This window comes from Pseudochaenichthys georgianus, unplaced genomic scaffold (genome assembly GCF_902827115.2).
Source record: "Pseudochaenichthys georgianus unplaced genomic scaffold, fPseGeo1.2 scaffold_502_arrow_ctg1, whole genome shotgun sequence".
Classification (NCBI taxonomy): Eukaryota; Metazoa; Chordata; class Actinopteri; order Perciformes; family Channichthyidae; genus Pseudochaenichthys; species Pseudochaenichthys georgianus.
The window spans coordinates 124563-145815 of NW_027263063.1; the positions used below are offsets into that span (position 1 = coordinate 124563).

The 21253-nt window shown below is 40.8% G+C and overlaps 1 protein-coding gene across 1 annotated transcript in view; it reads left to right on the top strand.

Annotated features, from left to right (window-relative positions):
- LOC117442910 (SH3 domain-binding protein 4) overlaps positions 1-21253 on the top strand; it is a 58103-nt gene that overhangs the window by 6699 nt on the left and 30151 nt on the right. The window contains exon 2 of the mRNA XM_034078856.2: positions 19806-20008. Within this exon, the coding sequence (XP_033934747.1) occupies positions 19885-20008 (124 nt within the window). The 5' untranslated portion in view covers positions 19806-19884. The remainder of the gene's footprint in view (positions 1-19805; positions 20009-21253) is intronic.

Genomic DNA, 21253 nt, shown 5'->3' on the forward strand with positions numbered 1-21253 from the left:
CAGGCGGTGAGTTTATTTATGCAGCTAATCTTAACACAACTCAAAGTGCCTTACGAACAAAGACTGAAACATTACTTTTAAATACATAAACCCATAACATATCATTAAAACAACTATAATAGAAAGAGACATGTTTAGAATGCAATAATAAAAGCAACAGTGCAGTTTAAGATATAAATAGTTGTTTTATCGAATGGAAAACAGCCCAGAAGTGCGTTCAAAAAAACTGATGCAAATCAAGTTTTTTTTATATCTGTATCACTCAAAGCGTCTCCTCCGGAGGTCCCGACATCGGACGTGAATGAATTCTTTGTCTGAATGAATGCATGTGATTCCAGATAAGCGTCTCAGCTGATTACAACAGTTATGACGACATGAAGGCATGCTGGTACCCCCCCCACCAACAACAACAACAACAACAATAACAACAACCAGTCACAACCTCCATGATAAGACAGTCTTTATACCAGGAGTGAGTCACACTGGAGCCCCCCCCCCCTTTATCAGCTGCATCTGATCTGCTCTGATGGAACAATGATTGCTGAGACGTTTCGTTTACTTTGACTGTAACAGAGTATTCCTCCACTCTGGTACTTCTACTTTACTCAAGTACAAGATCTGAGTACTTCTACTTTTACTCAAGAACAAGATCTGAGTACTTCTCCTTTTACTCAAATACAAGATCTGACTACTTCTACTTTACTCAAGTACAAGATCTGAGTACTTCTACTTTTACTCAAGTACAAGATCTGAGTACTTCTACTTTTACTCAAGAAAAATATCTGAGTACTTCTACTTTTACTCAAGTACAAGACCTGAGTATTTCTACTTTACTCAAGTACAAGATCTGAGTACTTCTACTTTTACTCAAGAAAAATATCTGAGTACTTCTACTTTACTCAAGTACAAGATCTGAGTACTTCTACTTTTACTCAAGTACAAGATCTGACTACTTCTACTTTTACTCAAGTACAAGATCTGACTACTTCTACTTTTACTCAAGTACAAGATCTGAGTACTTCTACTTCACTCAAGTACAAGATCTGAGTACTTCTACTTTTACTCAAGAACAAGATCTGAGTACTTCTACTTTTACTCAAGTACAAGATCTGAGTACTTCTACTTTTACTCAAGTACAAGATCTGAGTACTTCTCCTTTTACTCAAGTACAAGATCTGAGTACTTCTACTTTTACTCAAGTACAAGATCTGAGTACTTCTACTTTAACTCAAGTACAAGACCTGAGTACTTCTGCTTTTACTCAAGTACAAGATCTGAGTACTTGTACTTTTACTACAAGATCTGAGTACTTCTACTTTTACTCAAGAACAAGATCTGAGTACTTCTACTTTTACTCAAGTACAAGATCTGAGTACTTCTACTTTTACTCAAGTACAAGATCTGAGTACTTCTACTTTTACTCAAGTACAAGATCTGAGTACTTCTACTTTTACTCAAGTACAAGATCTGAGTACTTCTACTTTTACTCAAGTACAAGATCTGAGTACTTCTACTTTTACTCAAGTACAAGATCTGACTACTTCTACTTTTACTCAAGTACAAGATCTGAGTACTTCTCCTTTTACTCAAGTACCAGATCTGAGTACTTCTACTTTTACTCAAGTACAAGATCTGAGTACTTCTACTTTAACTCAAGTACAACATCTGAGTACTTCTACTTTTACTCAAGTACAAGATCTGAGTACTTCTACTTTTACTCAAGTACAAGATCTGAGTACTTCTACTTTTACTCAAGTACACGATCTGAGTACTTCTACTTTAACTCAAGTACAACATCTGAGTACTTCTACTTTTACTCAAGTACAATATCTGAGTACTTCTACTTTTACTCAAGTACAAGATCTGAGTACTTCTACTTTTACTCAAGTACAAGATCTGAGTACTTCTACTTCACTCAAGTACAAGATCTGAGTACTTCTATTTCACTCAAGTACAAGATCTGAGTACTTCTACTTTTACTCAAGTACAAGATCTGAGTACTTCTACTTTTACTCAAGTACAACATCTGAGTACTTCTACTTTTACTCAAGTACCAGATCTGAGTACTTCTACTTTTACTCAAGTACAAGATCTGAGTACTTCTACTTTAACTCAAGTACAACATCTGAGTACTTCTACTTTTACTCAAGTACAAGATCTGAGTACTTCTACTTTTACTCAAGTACAAGATCTGAGTACTTCTACTTTTACTCAAGTACAAGATCTGAGTACTTCTACTTCACTCAAGTACAAGATCTGAGTACTTCTATTTCACTCAAGTACAAGATCTGAGTACTTCTACTTTTACTCAAGTACAAGATCTGAGTACTTCTACTTTTACTCAAGTACAAGATCTGACTACTTCTACTTTTACTCAAGTACAAGATCTGACTACTTCTACTTTTACTCAAGTGCAAGACCTGAGTACTTCTACTTTTACTCAAGTACAAGATCTGAGTACTTCTACTTTTACTCAAGTACAAGATCTGAGTACTTCTACTCAAGTACAAGATCTGAGTACTTCTCCTTTTACTCAAGTACAAGATCTGAGTACTTCTACTTTAACTCAAGTACTTCTACTTTTACTCAAGTACAAGATCTGAGTACTTCTACTTTTACTCAAGTACAAGATCTGAGTACTTCTACTTTACTCAAGTACAAGATCTGAGTACTTCTACTTCACTCAAGTACAAGATCTGAGTACTTCTATTTCACTCAAGTACAAGATCTGAGTACTTCTACTTCACTCAAGTACAAGATCTGAGTACTTCTATTTCACTCAAGTGCAAGACCTGAGTACTTCTACTTTTACTCAAGTACAAGATCTGAGTACTTCTACTTTAACTCAAGTACAACATCTGAGTACTTCTACTTTTACTCAAGTACAAGATCTGAGTACTTCTACTTTTACTCAAGTACAAGATCTGAGTACTTCTACTTTTACTCAAGTACAAGATCTGAGTACTTCTACTTTCACTCAAGTACAAGATCTGAGTACTTCTATTTCACTCAAGTACAAGATCTGAGTACTTCTACTTCACTCAAGTACAAGATCTGAGTACTTCTACTTTTACTCAAGTACAAGATCTGAGTACTTCTACTTCACTCAAGTACAAGATCTGAGTACTTCTATTTCACTCAAGTACAAGATCTGAGTACTTCTACTTTTACTCAAGTACAAGATCTGAGTACTTCTACTTTTACTCAAGTACAAGATCTGACTACTTCTACTTTTACTCAAGTACAAGATCTGACTACCTCTACTTTTACTCAAGTACAAGATCTGAGTACTTCTACTTTTACTCAAGTGCAAGACCTGAGTACTTCTACTTTTACTCAAGTACAAGATCTGAGTACTTCTACTTTTACTCAAGTACAAGATCTGAGTACTTCTACTTTTACTCAAGTACAAGATCTGAGTACTTCTCCTTTTACTCAAGTACAAGATCTGAGTACTTCTACTTTTACTCAAGTACAAGATCTGAGTACTTCTACTTTAACTCAAGTACAACATCTGAGTACTTCTACTTTTACTCAAGTACAAGATCTGAGTACTTCTACTTTTACTCAAGTACAAGATCTGAGTACTTCTACTTTTACTCAAGTACAAGATCTGAGTACTTCTACTTCACTCAAGTACAAGATCTGAGTACTTCTATTTCACTCAAGTACAAGATCTGAGTACTTCTACTTCACTCAAGTACAAGATCTGAGTACTTCTATTTCACTCAAGTACAAGATCTGAGTACTTCTACTTCACTCAAGTACAAGATCTGAGTACTTCTATTTCACTCAAGTACAAGATCTGAGTACTTCTGCTTTTACTGCATATCATGTATCTGTAGTTTTGCTCCAATACAAGAACACAGTGCTAGCATCAGCTAGCATGCTAACAGCACTCTATGGTGAAACGCACAGACTGTTCACAGTGTTTGACTCAGCAGTCTGAAGAAAGCATCCTTTAGAGACGGCAAACGTCTCTAAAGGATGCTTTATGGCGTCACAGAGGAGCACGGGTTGTTTTATTCTCTGAACAAACGGGAGGCCTCAACGTTTCCTGACGTCACAATCCTGGTGAACAACGGCAGAGATTCCCTCATCCATCAGTCCTGCTGTCTGCTAGTATGCCTGCTGTGACCTCAGAGCAGGGGGAGTGAAGTGTGTGTGTGTGTGTGTGTGTGTGTGATTATAGTGCCATTGTTGTCAGGTTCGTGACAAGACTGGCAACAAGGACAGCAGCCCAATGCACTTCCTGATAAAAGCAGAGAACGACAGTTAACCGTGATCTCTAGCCTCGTCTTTGTCGTGAGGAGAAAGATACATCTTCCTCTCCTCCTCCTCCTCCTCCTCCTCCTCCTCCTCCTCCTCCTCCTCCTCCTCCTCCTCCTCCTCCTCCACTTGAATAGTGCTTGATTCATTTGGAGCTCTGCATTCCTCACATTCCTCCCCTGCTTATCCACCTTGGTGTGTTTATATTGTGGATTGCAGGGAAGCAGGAACCACACAGTGTGCATGTGAGGCTGCACCGTGTGCATGTGAGGCTGCACAGTGTGCATGTGAGGCTGCACCGTGTGCATGTGAGGCTGCACCGTGTGCATGTGAGGCTGCACAGTGTGCATGTGAGGCTGCACCGTGTGCATGTGAGGCTGCACCGTGTGCATGTGAGGCTGCACAGTGTGCATGTGAGGCTGCACAGTGTGCATGTGAGGCTGCACCGTGTCCAGCGTGAACACCAGTGAATATGGACTTTAGCGAATGTTCCCGCGGCCCGAGAGCCAGAGCTGTTCGCACATCAAATGTTTGCACGTGCAGATTATCGCCGCCAGCAACAAAGACTGAGTGGGTTTTATTAAAAAAGAATTTAATATTCTGTGTCTGCTCGTCTCAGATCAGACGGTTAGTCCTCGGGAGCAAATAATAACAACTGTTTCTGCAAAACAACATCCAGTTTATTGACCAGAAGGTTTGGAAAGATGATGCATGCAGAGAATATTGGGTCCTGTGACACAGAAGCGCGCGCTGGAAGGTCAGAACCAGAATGTTTGCTGTGGTATATGATACATATAAAAGCAATTGGAAACATGTATTATAAAAACAGAAAATATAACTCAAATAAATCTGAACTATTGACTGTGATTTAAAAATAAATAAAGAGACAGGGAATTTTATTTGAAGAAAATCCTAAAAATATGTACGATTGGTAAAATTAAAATGTTTTATTAAGTACAAATAAATAAATAAATAGACAGAGCATTTAATGGAAACAATCCTAAGAATAGGTATGATTTAAAAAATTCTAAAAAATAAATAAACAAACCAGAGAAAGAATTTAATTCAAACAAATTCATGAAAATATGTTTAATTGTTAAACATATGGAAAATAAATGTAAAACCACTTAAAAGATATCCAACAATATGTATTATTGTTTAAAAAATGGGGTAAAAAACAACACACAATGTATTATTAAAGGCATATACATTCACAGATAATAATATATATATAATAACAAATAATCTGCTTTAACTCATGGAAACTGCTTGTTGTAATCAAACGTCCTGGAGTCATTACATTCACTATTCCAGTTAAGGACTATTGTGTGGCATCGATGTGTTTAGTTTCTTCTACTTGTATGGTAAATAAATATATTTATATCCAGTCTTTGAAGTACTCTGCTATAAGCTGCTTTATGTCCAGTGAGAAGCTGAAGCAACACATCTCACAGGTGTATTTAACTCTAACGGTACATCCACACGGCAGCTGTTAAAAAGTCTTGAATATCTTGGAGCTGGGCGAGTCTGACAGCTTGGGGATTTTTTGCGACCAATCACATGGATCTCCCGCCCCCGACATACAAAGCAAAAAAACCCGGGAATTTTATGCAATATATATATATATAAACTCCCCAAACAGGCGAAACCCTGCCAGTTTCCCCCCCACTGTCTCTGCCACCTCCCTCCATGCTGGTTCCTCCGGTTTGTATCCGTTAATAGTTCTGGTCGTAAAGAACCGGGTGATTTGATACCGTAACTTCTACGGTTTGATTGGCTAGCGCTTCTACTGTCAGTTTTGCATAAATGTGTTTGATTGGCTGACGCTTCCAGCTCAGCTTCAACAGTTGAACATTGCTCAACTTTTGAATCCTGGAAATCCTGGAAATCTTCGCTTCGCTCCCCCACAATGCAGTTCGGCGAAAAGACGTAAAAAGACGTCATCCCCATTCAAAGTCAACGGGCAGAGAAGCGTTGGAAGCGGTGGACGATTCGTCTCAAGCTGCTGTGTGGACGTACCGTTACTGTTTACTTGTAATAATAATAATAATTCCTTATATTTATTATAGAGCTTTTTCAATGACTCAAAGCGTGTTTACATATACACACATTACACATATATCATACGTGCAATGGTCAGATACTGTGGACAATACCCACAGTAGCAAGTTCAGGTGAAGTGTCTTGCCCAAGGACACACGGCTTTGTGTACTTGTAGGAGAAAGAAAAGGGACACAGTGTGTTTGAAACGGTTCATTATAATCTCTCCTCTCTTCTGAAGCGGCGAGGTCAAATCAAAGCTCATTTAGTTGCATTTGAATACACTTCAGTGTGTCCGATGCATTTGAGTACAGTTTGCATGCGTGGGAAAGATACAAAAGGCCCTCACTGTCCTCCAGCCGAATGTCAGGTCCTTTTGTGTCGTCAGTTTGTATTTCACTCTTTAGGTTAGTTCTGGTAGAAGATTCAGAATCTTCGCCGAACTGCATTGTGGGGAGCGGAGCATGGCTTTGCAAGCATCGTGAGCATCAAAAGTTGAGCAATGTTCAACTTTTGATGCTCCCGATGCTTTCGAAGCTGGCATCAGCCAATCAAATCCCGTTTATGCAAATCCCGCCAGTACAAGCGCTAGCCAATCAAACCGCGTGTAAGCAGGGAGAGCCAGACCGCAGTTCATTTCCTCATATTCCAAACGAGAAATTACGGTAGCAAATCACCCGGTTCTTTACGACCAGAACTATTACCGGGATACAAACCGGAGGAGCCAGGCGTGGAGGGAGGTGGCAGAGACAGGGGGGGAAACTGGTAGGGTTTCGCCTGTTTGGGGAGTTTATATCCACTTCGTTTTAACATTGCTATTGCTTTGTATGCCGGGGGCGGGCGATTCCTGTGATTGGTTGTTGGTCGCGTTGCTCGCAAAAAATCGCCCAGCTTCAAGATTTTTTGATGCCTGTAGCGTAGACGGGCCGTAAGGATGTGCAGCGACGCGGTCATCATGGGGAAAAGAACACCGACAGGCGGATCGGGAGCCCGACGCCAAGCATGCAGTTTGCTTTTCGGCCAAACTGTATACAGTCCAATCGACCAAACTTCTTTCTGCAGATGTGAGCGTCCTTAACAACGGTCAATAAGTCCTTAACAATGGTCAATAAGTCCTTAACAACGGTCAATAAGTCCTTAACAACGGTCAATACGTCTGTCTGTTCTGGATTATTCAACTAAGCCATGTCATAACGCTCCATCTCGACTTGTAGGAGGAAGAAAAGGGACACAATCTGTTTGAGATATTCATTATAGTCTCTCCTCCCTGCATGCAAAGATCAAATGAAAGCTCATTTAGTTTCATTTGAATACACATCAGTGTTTCCCATGCAGACAGTATGAGGTCAAGAGCACGAGGCAAAGCTGACCAGACTGAATATCAGGTCTTTATTTCACACTTTAGGTTAGTTCTGCATATGATGTCCATGCATGTTGCGTTTAAAGCTGCTCTGTGAAGGAACAATGTGTTGAAGGCGGAGAGGTGGAGGAAGTGTTTGAATCGCCTCTCATCACAAAGGCATTTCCTCCACTTCCTGCTCAGGAGCACATCGTCCCTGAACTCAGAGACTCTAACGCACCCAGGGGTGAAACAGAGTGAGAGGCTCTTATTGTTAGATGTTGGGCATGTTTGGGCATCAGCAGGATTTCATAACATTTCAGATTTTTTTCAGAAACTTTCAGATTTCTTTTGATCAAATTTCAATTTTTTTCTAAACTTTTTTTCAAAATGTTGAGGTTTTTTCAAAGAAATTCAGAGATTTTTTCTATCTTTTCAGTAAAAAATGGAAACACGTTTTTCTCAAATCTAACAAGCTAACTTTGTTCTCTAGATATTCCCAAAAAAATCGACATTTTTCCCCAAATACTTTTTCATAAACATTCTGACTTTTTCATGAGCAGCGTTTTGGCATGAGGGTGCTTTTATTGTTGCGGGGTGAGCAGCGTTTGGACATCAGGATGCTTTTATTGCAGCGGGGTGAGCAGCGTTTGGACATCAGGATGCTTTTATTGTTGCGGGGTGAGCAGCGTTTGGACATCAATATGCTTTTATTGTTGCGGGGTGAGCAGAGTTTGGGCATCAGGATGCTTTTATTGCAGCGGGGTGATCAGAGTTTGGGCATCAGGATGCTTTTATTGCAGCGGGGTGAGCAGAGTATGGGCATCAAGATGCTTTTATTGCAGCGGGGTGAGCAGCGTTTGGACATCAGGATGCTTTTATTGCAGCGGGGTGAGCAGAGTTTGGGCATCAAGATGCTTTTATTGCAGCGGGGTGAGCAGCGTTTGGACATCAGGATGCTTTTATTGCAGCGGGGTGAGCAGCGTTTGGGCATCAGGATGCTTTTATTGCAGCGGGGTGAGCAGAGTTTGGACATCAGGATGCTTTTATTACAGCGGGGTGAGTAGCGTTTGGGCATCAACATGCTTTTATTGCAGCGGGATGAGCAGCGTTTGGACATCAACATGCTTTTATTGCAGCGGGGTGAGCAGCGTTTGGACATCAATATGCTTTTATTGCAGCGGGGTGAGCAGCGTTTGGGCATCAGGATGCTTTTATTGCAGCGGGGTGAGCAGCGTTTGGGCATCAGGATGCTTTTATTGCAGCGGGGTGAGCAGCGTTTGGACATCAGGATGCTTTTATTGCAGCGGGGTGAGCAGAGTTTGGGCATCAAGATGCTTTTATTGCAGCGGGGTGAGCAGCGTTTGGACATCAGGATGCTTTTATTGCAGCGGGGTGAGCAGCGTTTGGGCATCAGGATGCTTTTATTGCAGCGGGGTGAGCAGAGTTTGGACATCAGGATGCTTTTATTACAGTGGGGTGAGCAGCGTTTGGACATCAACATGCTTTTATTGCAGCGGGGTGAGCAGCGTTTGGACATCAATATGCTTTTATTGCAGCGGGGTGAGCAGCGTTTGGACATCAATATGCTTTTATTGCAGCGGGGTGAGCAGCGTTTGGGCATCAGGATGCTTTTATTGCAGCGGGGTGAGTAGCGTTTGGACATCAATATGCTTTTATTACAGCGGGGTGAGCAGCGTTTGGACATCAATATGCTTTTATTACAGCGGGGTGAGTAGCGTTTGGGCATCAACATGCTTTTATTGCAGCGGGATGAGCAGCGTTTGGACATCAACATGCTTTTATTGCAGCGGGGTGAGCAGCGTTTGGACATCAATATGCTTTTATTGCAGCGGGGTGAGCAGCGTTTGGGCATCAGGATGCTTTTATTGCAGCGGGGTGAGTAGCGTTTGGGCATCAGGATGCTTTTATTGCAGCGGGGTGAGCAGCGTTTGGGCATCAGGATGCTTTTATTGCAGCGGGGTGAGCAGCGTTTGGACATCAATATGCTTTTATTGCAGCGGGGTGAGCAGAGTTTGGACATCAACATGCTTTTATTGCAGCGGGGTGAGCAGCGTTTGACCCTGGACAGTTTGATAGCCTCGGCCTCATCACTGCTCTTCCTCTGCTCAGGATATAGTGTGGTATTAATGCAGCATAAAGGGAACATGATGAGTCAGCAGGAACTTGAGACTTAAATGTCATCGAAACAGGAAGTGGATGCATGTGAGTGTCTGTTTTGGTCCAAGAAAAGCAAAGACTAATGTATTAAAAGCATAACGACATAGTGCTAAAGGAACACATAATAAAATGACATTGAAATACATTTTAAACATTCACATTTTGCACCCCATCCCAATATAAGCTACTTCCACAGACCAACGTTTTATGTCTAAACCTTCGATCTGTTTCCTCATAACGATGCTCACAATGGAGCGACCGCCTCTCTGGCAGACAGGAAGGGAGAGCAGAGGTTTCAGAAGCACAGACGAGATTATAATCTAACATTCATAACTTTGGTTTTGGAATGAGGGATGAACGTGAAGCTACTGCACCGTTACACTTCCCTCATGGTGTGTTCTATAGGTTTTAGTGCAAGGCAATGGTCTGCAAAGACTACAATAACCCTGATGCAGCACGGCTATGTGATGGAGTGGTGCGAGAGCTACAATCCTGCCCTCTTCACAATCAGATTGGAACGCAACACATGCATCTGTACATTCGGAGAGAAAAAGCAATAAAAGCCGAAATTACAACCAGATACACCTCGAGAGACCGAGCAATAAAAGCTTACATTATTTACAGAGAACCAGATAATGTGTCCGTCCTGTTTGCTGCAGCATTCTCTGAATTATTTAAGTGTTCTCTTTCATCTGGAAGTAAATGCAAAAACACCATCCATCCATTTTCTCCCCGTCTCTACGGTTACGTGTTTGAAACACACCAAATACATTCCTGCAGCTGGAGAGAGAAGTATTACAAGCTTCCATTGTTTACAGAGGGTCCAGTAAACGGTGTTCTGTGGACACTGAGGAGATCATTCGGTCATTTTGTTTACCCGCCTTCTCGGAGGGGAAACCCCACGAAGCAAAGCAGGGCCTCTTTAAATCTCTGATGACACCCTGATGCTTCCCCCCCGCCCTGTCCCTGCCTCCCAGAGTGAAGCTGCACCCAGACCTCCTGCTGGCTTCATATATACACATCATCTGGCGTTTCTGCAGCTTCAGAACTCACACACACACACACACACACACACACACACACACACACACACACACACACACACACACACACACACACACACACACACACACACACACACACACACACACACACACACACACACACACACACACACACACACACACACACACACACACACACACACACACACACACGCAGACAGACAGACAGACAGGCACACACACACACACATACACACACACACACACACACACACACACACACACACACACACACACACACACACACACACGCAGACAGACAGGCAGACAGACAGACAGACAGGCAGACAGACAGACAGACAGACAGACAGACACACTCACACACACACACACACACACACACTTTAATGAAAGCTGTTACTCCGAGTGTTGTTGAAGAGGCTGGAGGGAGAGCTACCTGTTAGCAGCTGATAATCACCAACAGCATACAGACAGTAGTATGACAGAGTTTCTCTCAGATTTACATCCAGTAGCCCCCCCCCCCCCCCCTTCTGTGTTTATTGGAGAGAGTTAAGCAGGCTGCAGACCACCCACACTTTACATCTGATCTGACCCCCCTCCCCCGCCTCTGAGAGAGTTGCATGCCATGGAGGAATCAGAGCATGCTAACGTTAGCATGGAGCTAACAGAGGGTCAGATTTACCCTCAGAGTTTTAATAAAGTGGATTTTGATACTCAAAGCCGCAGACAGAGGATCAAACTGGGCCTGTGTGATTCTGACAATACACTTTATTTAAAACCTCAATATAGATACTGCAACATTGTGAGTTTGGCTGTCTGTGCTTTTGGATAAATACTTATATATTAGTTTAATTGCTAATACAAAATAAATATTAAATATCATTTTATTTCTTCTTTTATTGGACATTTTTACTTTAAAGAGGACCTATCATGCAAAATGCGCTTGTTGATGTCTTCTCTCCATCAACGTGTGTCCCGGTGTGTCGGGGAACTCACGCAGCGTCAGGAAATAAACCCTCTCTCTTTTCCTCCGTACCCAAATCTCTAAAAACCGGGAACAACGGATCTGATCCAGATTTGCGTCCGATATGACGTAACATCTGAAATGTGGACCCACGGGCCAATCAGAAACGTTGCTATCAGAAACAATGCCCGACTGTTTTGGACGTAATATGGTCGGTGTTTACATTAGCATCGCTAACACTCAGAGCTAACCTGTACTGGAGAGCATGTGTGTGAAGAAGCAGGAAGTAGAAAGGAACTCACCTTGTGGTGTAACCGGGAGAGAGAAAGCCTTTGAGCTCCAGACTGTTTCAGAGCCTTGATAATCCATGATATGGAGTTTCATCACGGCAGCATTTAGTTTAGACGGTAGCTGCCGGGTCCCGCATGAGCTCAGACCCTCCTTTTTAAAGCTTTATCCCCAAATCAGCACTTTAGAAACAGGAAGTGAAACAGAGGGATATGAGGCGTGGCTAGAATGGGAGATCTGTTTCGTATTTTGAGCAAAACACTTCATAGACATGTTGCCTACTGATTTAACTTCAAAGGTCAGGTATACAGACTAGAAAGTTAATACAAATCAAATGTGTTTACTGTCACGCAGCTTTTAAACCCAGAAAATATGTTTTTGTGATATTACGATATCCAAAATCTGACATAATGTCTATTCTCATATCACAATGAAATGACATCTTTATATTACCCAGCTATAGATACTTTATGAGGCTCCAAAAAGCATCCAGTGCACATGCAATACAGCAAAAGGGAGGACTATCTTACAAAGAAAAAGGTTAAAAATAGATTAAAATGTGAATACAAATGAATAACAGCAGCCGTAAACCCCGGAGGTAAAAGGCAGAATAAAAGCATGAATGAATGCATGAAGCTGTCAGCACTGAGGCTGCGAGCACTGAAGCTTAAATCTCTCATGCACTTACGAAAAACAAAGTGCTCATGTTCCTGATATACAAAAAACTGACAGGCAACCGTTACATAAGACATTAAATATATATATCATAATACAACACCTGTAATATAAATAATGAGTGCGGTTATCGAGAAATAACCTCCCTCCACGCAGTCTGTTATTATTCAATATTGCACCGGGCAGACCTTGTTTGGCCGTTGCTTCTTGTTTCTGTTATTATCTTCCTTTCTGTTTACACCACATTCATTCGGACGACAACCACCAGACTCAGTTTCATCCCACAGGCCACGAGACTGTTAAACACCTGAACTCCGTGAAGAACATCCACCTGTTTACATTTTGTATCTGATATATCATATTCCATTTACTTATAGACTCTTCTTGCACTATTTCAATTTCATTTCTATTTACTCGCACATCTCAAAACATTCTCTTGCACTATTTTATTTGTCCTATAGATATTCATGTCGCTCTGTTGGAGGAGGACTTCAGTTTTTCATTGCCATATCTTCACTGTAGCTGCTGAGCGCATGGTGATGAAGCCTTGGGTCTGGTTTATTGGGTTTTAGGGGTGTAACGGTTCACAAACATTTCGGTTCGGTACGTACCTCGGTTTTTAGGTCACGGTTCGGTTCGGTACGTTTTCGGTACAGCAGAAAAAATTATCACAAAACATAACATATTTATTAAAAATTATTATTAAACTGTGAATAATGTATTCACTCAAATAAATACAAAATATAATCAAATGAACATTAAGGTGCAGCTTTTCGATGAACTGAAATCATCTGTATTTGAACTGTACTGTACTAGCACCTCAGCAGCCAGTTTGAGATTAGGATTTGCTTGTCATTGTATTTTCATGTTGTTCTAAAGAAAGATGAACTTGTCCACATTGCTGCTGAAAGGGCAGATCAGCTGGCACTAGCAATGTCTCCTGCTGTGGAGAACACCCTCTCGCTAGGGACAGAGGTAGCAGATACAGCCAGGTAGCGCTTTGCTACCATGGCAACATGAGGATACTTGGCGTTTGTAATAGCTTCGGCTCGGTCTGAACTCTCTGCGAGTGGTGGAGGCTAAATGCTAGCGGGAGTTGGGTTTGCACTTCAGTCTTTTGGTACCGGTGATATTCACGTTCGGGTGATGCCTTTTCAAATGAGTGTGCAAGTTTGATGTGTTGCCAGCCGCGTAACCAATATTAGTTGAACAATGCCGACAAACAGCTTTGGTTCGGTCCACCTGTCTTTGTCCGTCATCCTTGTTCGTAACTGCGAAACCAAAATGTTCCCAAACCGGAGACTTCAATGATGCTGGAGGATTTTCCAGCTCAACTTTATCTGCGTTCGCCATTTCGCCAGTTCCTCAAATTACTGACTACATTTGAACGCATCCCTCTGACCAGCTCGTCCGATGAAATGACTTGCTCGCTCTATGACGCGTTAAACCGAAGGGCCCATACCGAATAATTTCGGTACGTGTACCGTTACACCCCTATTGGGTTTCGGTCACCTGTCGCAGGTTTTGTGAGTGATGAAGAGGAGAGGCTGAACTGCAGATGTCAGGTCTTTGATATTGTTTGTGTTGTGTCTTTATTAACCCTCTTGAGGCCACGAACAAGTTGCATGCACTCTCATTACATGTTAGACGCTTTTCTCCAAAGCGACTCACATACTCAGTACTGTGGGCAATCCCCACAGGAGCACTTTGTTGTGAAGTGTCTTCAGGGACACAACGACATGCTGACTGCAGCGGGGTTTTGTTAGAAATTAAAATCAATGTTGATATGGCGTAATTTGAATTAAATACACTATTTAATTTAAATCAGTTTTATTCTGAAAAACCTGAAGTTCACTAACTATTAACTTAATACTTTTATTCTGAAAATTATTCACTTCCGGTTAGCATTACGTTTATTAGGGAATGTTTAAATAACCACAGACACCAGAATGATTGAATTATAACAGAAAAAGGCAGGAATTGCATTGGACCCGCCCCCCGACGACACCGGCCAATAGGAGAAGACCTCAGATGACAACAGGAAGAGCAAGCCAATGATTGACCTCTTCCTCCTGCTGGCCTGGACTGACCGGGCGGATGAGGAGAGCGCCTCCACTCACACATTTCATTTTGTACACCACCGCATCTTTTGTGTAATTAAATGCTGTTAACTTTTCTAAGCTTCCCTTGACTCTTTTCAGTCTCTCCTGCCTTCAGGGCTCTAGAATACACTAACAGTTTGAACCTGTGCTCCCCTGATCCGAACACCAGCGCACTAGCCCACTGCGCCACACGCCTCTCGCAGGGAGAGACTTATAGACTACTTTTCACTGTTGGTTTTGAGTACAGTTCAGAGTGAAAACATTCTCGTCTTGTTTTTTCTTTTGTACTCGTAACTATTTGTACATCCACGTGACATCCCTGCAGCCTACATATGCGGATAGCTTAGCTTGTCATGAACATAAACATGTATATTACTTGATTGTGTAGCACAGGGTTCATGTGTTAATAGCATTTTTACAAAAAAAAGTCCAGGCGAGCCAAACATATAAAAAAGGGCTTAGACCTCAGAGAGTTAAACAAAATGGACTCCGGTGTGAAACGCAGCTTCGATAACTGGCATTTAGCGCCTTAACTCATCGGGAGGCTTGACGCTAACTTCTTCTTTTGGGTCTTGTGATGAAGCTGTGAGGTTTATATCAGAATACTCATCAGTAAACAAAGGGCTGTAAACATGTAAAGAAGCGTCAGAAAACATTTCCTCTCACGATACATGTCACCGGCGATGGGAAGTTGTTGACAATGACTTCTTGTTTTTCTGCAGAAAACACATATTAAAAAAGACACTTTTAAAAGCACAACCCAAACAGTTTCTTTACCTGTCAGTCAATCCATTCTCTCTGAACACAGACCGACGTCCCTGTATTTGAGCTTTGTGAAAACACACCGTGAAATCCTCTCCATGTGACGCAGACATGGTGGCCGTAGAACACACAGCTGTTGATGAAAGAATAGTGACTTTGAACAGCTTCATGCTCCGTCTCCTGACTCATTTGAATACAAAGGCATTGTTAAAGTGATGAGCTCAGTTTCACCTGCGCTCATATCCAGAGTCTAAACTTCCCCTGTGAGAAAGGACGATTCCCATCACACTCAAACATATACACAACAGTGGCGTTTCACTTCCGGGTTCCTTCCAATCAAGTGTCAAAATCTAACTCTGCTCTGAATCGAGGTAGAATCCAGAGGCGAACCGTGTCTATCACAACTGCACCTTCTGTATTTGGGTTCAACATGTGAGAAGTAGAAAGTACAGGTATTTGAGTTCAACATGAGAGAAGTAGAAAGTACAGGTATTTGAGTTCAACATGAGAGAAGTAGAAAGTACAGGTATATGAGTTCAACATGTAAGAAGTAGAAAGTACAGGTATTTGAGTTCAACATGAGAGAAGTAGAAAGTACAGGTATTTGTGTTCAACATGTAAGAAGTAGAAAGTACAGGTATTTGAGTTCAACATGAGAGAAGTAGAAAGTACAGGTATATGAGTTCAACATGTAAGAAGTAGAAAGTACAGGTATTTGAGTTCAACATGAGAGAAGTAGAAAGTACAGGTATTTGAGTTCAACATGAGAGAAGTAGAAAGTACAGGTATATGAGTTCAACATGTAAGAAGTAGAAAGTACAGGTATTTGAGTTCAACATGAGAGAAGTAGAAAGTACAGGTATTTGTGTTCAACATGTAAGAAGTAGAAAGTACAGGTATTTGAGTTCAACATGTAAGAAGTAGAAAGTACAGGTATTTGAGTTCAACATGAGAGAAGTAGAAAGTACAGGTATTTGAGTTCAACATGAGAGAAGTAGAAAGTACAGGTATTTGAGTTCAACATGAGAGAAGTAGAAAGTACAGGTATATGAGTTCAACATGTAAGAAGTAGAAAGTACAGGTATTTGAGTTCAACATGAGAGAAGTAGAAAGTACAGGTATTTGAGTTCAACATGAGAGAAGTAGAAAGTACAGGTATATGAGTTCAACATGTAAGAAGTAGAAAGTACAGGTATTTGAGTTCAACATGAGAGAAGTAGAAAGTACAGGTATTTGTGTTCAACATGTAAGAAGTAGAAAGTACAGGTATTTGAGTTCAACATGAGAGAAGTAGAAAGTACAGGTATATGAGTTCAACATGTAAGAAGTAGAAAGTACAGGTATTTGAGTTCAACATGAGAGAAGTAGAAAGTACAGGTATTTGAGTTCAACATGAGAGAAGTAGAAAGTACAGGTATATGAGTTCAACATGTAAGAAGTAGAAAGTACAGGTATTTGAGTTCAACATGAGAGAAGTAGAAAGTACAGGTATTTGTGTTCAACATGTAAGAAGTAGAAAGTACAGGTATTTGAGTTCAACATGTAAGAAGTAGAAAGTACAGGTATTTGAGTTCAACATGAGAGAAGTAGAAAGTACAGGTATTTGAGTTCAACATGAGAGAAGTAGAAAGTACAGGTATTTGAGTTCAACATGAGAGAAGTAGAAAGTACAGGTATTTGAGTTCAACATGTAAGAAGTAGAAAGTACAGGTATTTGTGTTCAACATGTAAGAAGTAGAAAGTACAGGTATTTGAGTTCAACATGTAAGAAGTAGAAAGTACAGGTATTTGAGTTCAACATGTAAGAAGTAGAAAGTACAGGTATTTGAGTTCAACATGTAAGAAGTATAAAGTACAGGTATTTGAGTTCAACATGTAAGAAGTAGAAAGTACAGGTATTTGAGTTCAACATGTAAGAAGTAGAAAGTACAGGTATTTGAGTTCAACATGTAAGAAGTAGAAAGTACAGGTATTTGTGTTCAACATGTAAGAAGTAGAAAGTACAGGTATTTGAGTTCAACTTGTAAGAAGTAGAAAGTACAGGTATTTGTGTTCAACATGTGAGAAGTAGAAAGTACAGGTATTTGGGTTCAACATGTAAGAAGTAGAAAGTACAGGTATTTGAGTTCAACATGTAAGAAGTAGAAAGTACAGGTATTTGAGTTCAACATGTAAGAAGTAGAAAGTACAGGTATTTGAGTTCAACATGTAAGAAGTAGAAAGTACAGGTATTTGAGTTCAACATGTAAGAAGTAGAAAGTACAGGTATTTGAGTTCAACATGTAAGAAGTAGAAAGTACAGGTATTTGAGTTCAACATGTAAGAAGTAGAAAGTACAGGTATTTGAGTTCAACATGTAAGAAGTAGAAAGTACAGGTATTTGAGTTCAACATGTAAGAAGTAGAAAGTACAGGTATTTGAGTTCAACATGTAAGAAGTAGAAAGTACAGGTATTTGAGTTCAACATGTAAGAAGTAGAAAGTTCAGGTATTTGAGTTCAACATGTAAGAAGTAGAAAGTACAGGTATTTGAGTTCAACATGTGAGAAGTAGAAAGTACAGGTATTTGAGTTCAACATGTAAGAAGTCAAAGTAAAAATTCGTCAGAAAAATAAGAAGTGGAGTAAAGTACTGATACCAGAAACATGTACGTAAGTACAGTAACGAAGTATTCGTACTCCACTACTTTCCACCTCTGGTAGTAAGGAGTCCTCCTCCTCCTCCTCCTCCTCCTCCTCCTCCTCCTCCTCCTCCTCTCTTTCTGCAGGGTGTTGTCCCCGATCTGACACCGGTATGAATGAATTATGGATTTAATAAAAACTCCTCTGAGCGTCCTCCACTGACACACATCTGCTCTTTCACTTCTGCTCATGTTAACACCGTTTAATACGCCCTATTGTTTATGTGAGACCATTTTCAAGCACAAATGTATGGTTTAATTTCCTCATCATCTCTAGAGCATTATACACGTCTGCAGTGAGTGTTATAGAGAATGACAAAAGAAAACCACGTTTATTTTTATGTTTTCGTGCAGAATAGCAGGAATACCCAAGACAAGTTCATGCCAATTGAATTACGATGATATGAAGATGTGTATCCATGCAAGTATACACATGTACTCCAGGGTTTCCGCTAGGATTTTTTCTCGCCGCTCAAATGTCCGGGCAGAATTTATTTTACCGGACAAATTTGAAACTTACCGGTCATATTTCAATAATAATAATAAGAGTTGTGTATCAGAGTTTCCGTTAGCAGGTACTTACCGGACTATGAGCAGATATGCTTCAGTTTAAAACTCAGTTCACGAGGCTCATTTTTATATTGCTTCAGTTTATAATCGTAACAGATCGAAAAATTCAGATTCATTTTTCAATAAATGATTCCACAAACAACAAACAACATAATTATTACATTCAAACTACTTGTAGTAGATAACGTACATTATTCAGAAGTTTACATCAACTTTGAATAAGAACACGGGAGAAACGGATCCTCTCTTTTCCCCTCTCCCTCCCTCTCTCTCTCTCTCCCTCCCTCTCCCTCTCCCTCCCTCTCTCTCTCTCCTGACAGCCCGTCAGTTTCTCATGCAGCTCCTGCAGCTCGCTAAACAGAGGGCGGGGCTTCAGGTGATCATGCAGAGCTGCGTGTCTCGGTCAGACTCAGCAGCTGATCTGATCTCTCTCTCGCTCCGGTTACACTTCACTCGCGTTCATGTCCACATCGATCAGATCCAGCTCTCCTGATCGGCCTTTATAGAGAGCACCGATCAAACTATTAAGAGTGAATATCGGCCGATAATGACCGGCGGCCGATCGATCGGAGCCTCCCTAATTATTACCAGACATTTTGACCGTCAGGTTTTGAATTTACCGGTTTTTTATAAATTATACCAGCTAAAAACCGGTAATTACCGGCTAACGGAAACCCTGATGTACTCATAAACAAGGAGAAACTGCTACGTGCTAATACGTGCTAAACGCTTATACATGCTAAATAATAATAATATTTAGGGTAAAAGGTACATTTGCTTAAATCTTTTCCCATTAATTAAAGTTTTTTGAGTTAAAATGTAAATTTGACCCGAACGCCACACAAGGGTTAAAAGTATATTTTCTGAATTCTTTGTATTTATACAACGTGTTTTATTGTCCTGTGTTTCAGAGAGGATGGGATGTTGACAGGTTGTTCCTCGAGCTACAGGAGAAGCTTCAGAGTCACCTGACCTCCGGCCGGATCCAACATGGCCGCCCATCGAATCCGAGCCACGGCCACCAACAACACGTCGCTGCCTCGCTGCCGCTCCGAGGGAACGCTCATCGACCTCAGCGACAGCCTATCGGAAGCCAGTCTGAACGATGTCAAAGGTCAGCTGATCAAGGATTCAAGGCTGTTTGTCATTCGTGCGTAGCAACACAATAACACAGATACAATAGTGCAAGTAAATACAAATACAATAGAATATCAAAGAAATAGTGCAGAATAGTCGATGCATTCATAAATGCTTTTATTCTGCCTTTTACCTCCAGGGTTTACGGCTGTTATTATTCATTTTGATTCACATTTTGACCCTTTTTTGTGAAGTAGTGTTAACTTTGTTCGTTATTCTCGCGTCCAGGAGAGAGACATGGGTACTTTAATTAAAATGGCGCGGTAATGTTACAAGCAGAAGATGATTCAGCTCCCTCTCTGTGGTCGGCCGAGCAGAAGAGATCCTACAAGGCTTCGTCACCCGACTAAATATCTCATTTGGCTCCTCCTCTTCAATGGCGGCTGTGGTGACGTAGGGGACTTCCCCCCTCGGTCTTCTGTGTCCGATATCGCGTTAAACGGAGGATTTCGACATTTTACACTCATTGCTTACTTCCACATGCCCTTTCTCCTCCTTATCTCTTTCATAACTTCATATTTAATACATGTTAAACGCTGTAATCAATACTCTAAAAATACAGGAAATACTTCACGGCAGTTTGGTTTCTGGTCGTTCCGGATGTTGTCACATGCTACCCACGTCTGTAAACAAAAACGTATTAAAATAAACTGTACCTTCATTTAATATTCAGCAATAATAATATCTCGACGTCTATAGATGTAGTGTTGAAATCAGTAGGTTTCGGTGTGCATCACTCCGTGTCATATCGCTACTAAATTCACCGCTATAGAAAAATGAATATTAGCCACATGCTAAATGCTAACCGGCGATGATGGTTTTTCAGAATAAAAGCTTTAAATCAGACATTGTGCGCGAGAACTTCTGGTTTTTCAGTATAAAACAGCATTTAAACTGACGGTATGTTTAAGCTACATTATGCCATCAAAACATTGATTTTAATTTCTAACAGTTGTCCTATGTGTTGCTGTATTTCAACTGTACGAGATGCTCTTTGGTCACCAGTAAAGCATCTAGGGCTGGGTTATATAAAGTTGGTATCTTTTTGTGATATGAGAATAGATATTATGTTAGATTTGGGATATTGTAATATCAAAAATGTATTTTCTGGTTTTAAAAGCTGTGTTACAGTAAACAGATTTGAGTAATTGGAATATTGATATATATAGGTTGCAAAACAGAATGTTATGGATGTTCTTTCAAAAGTTCAGTCTTATTTTTT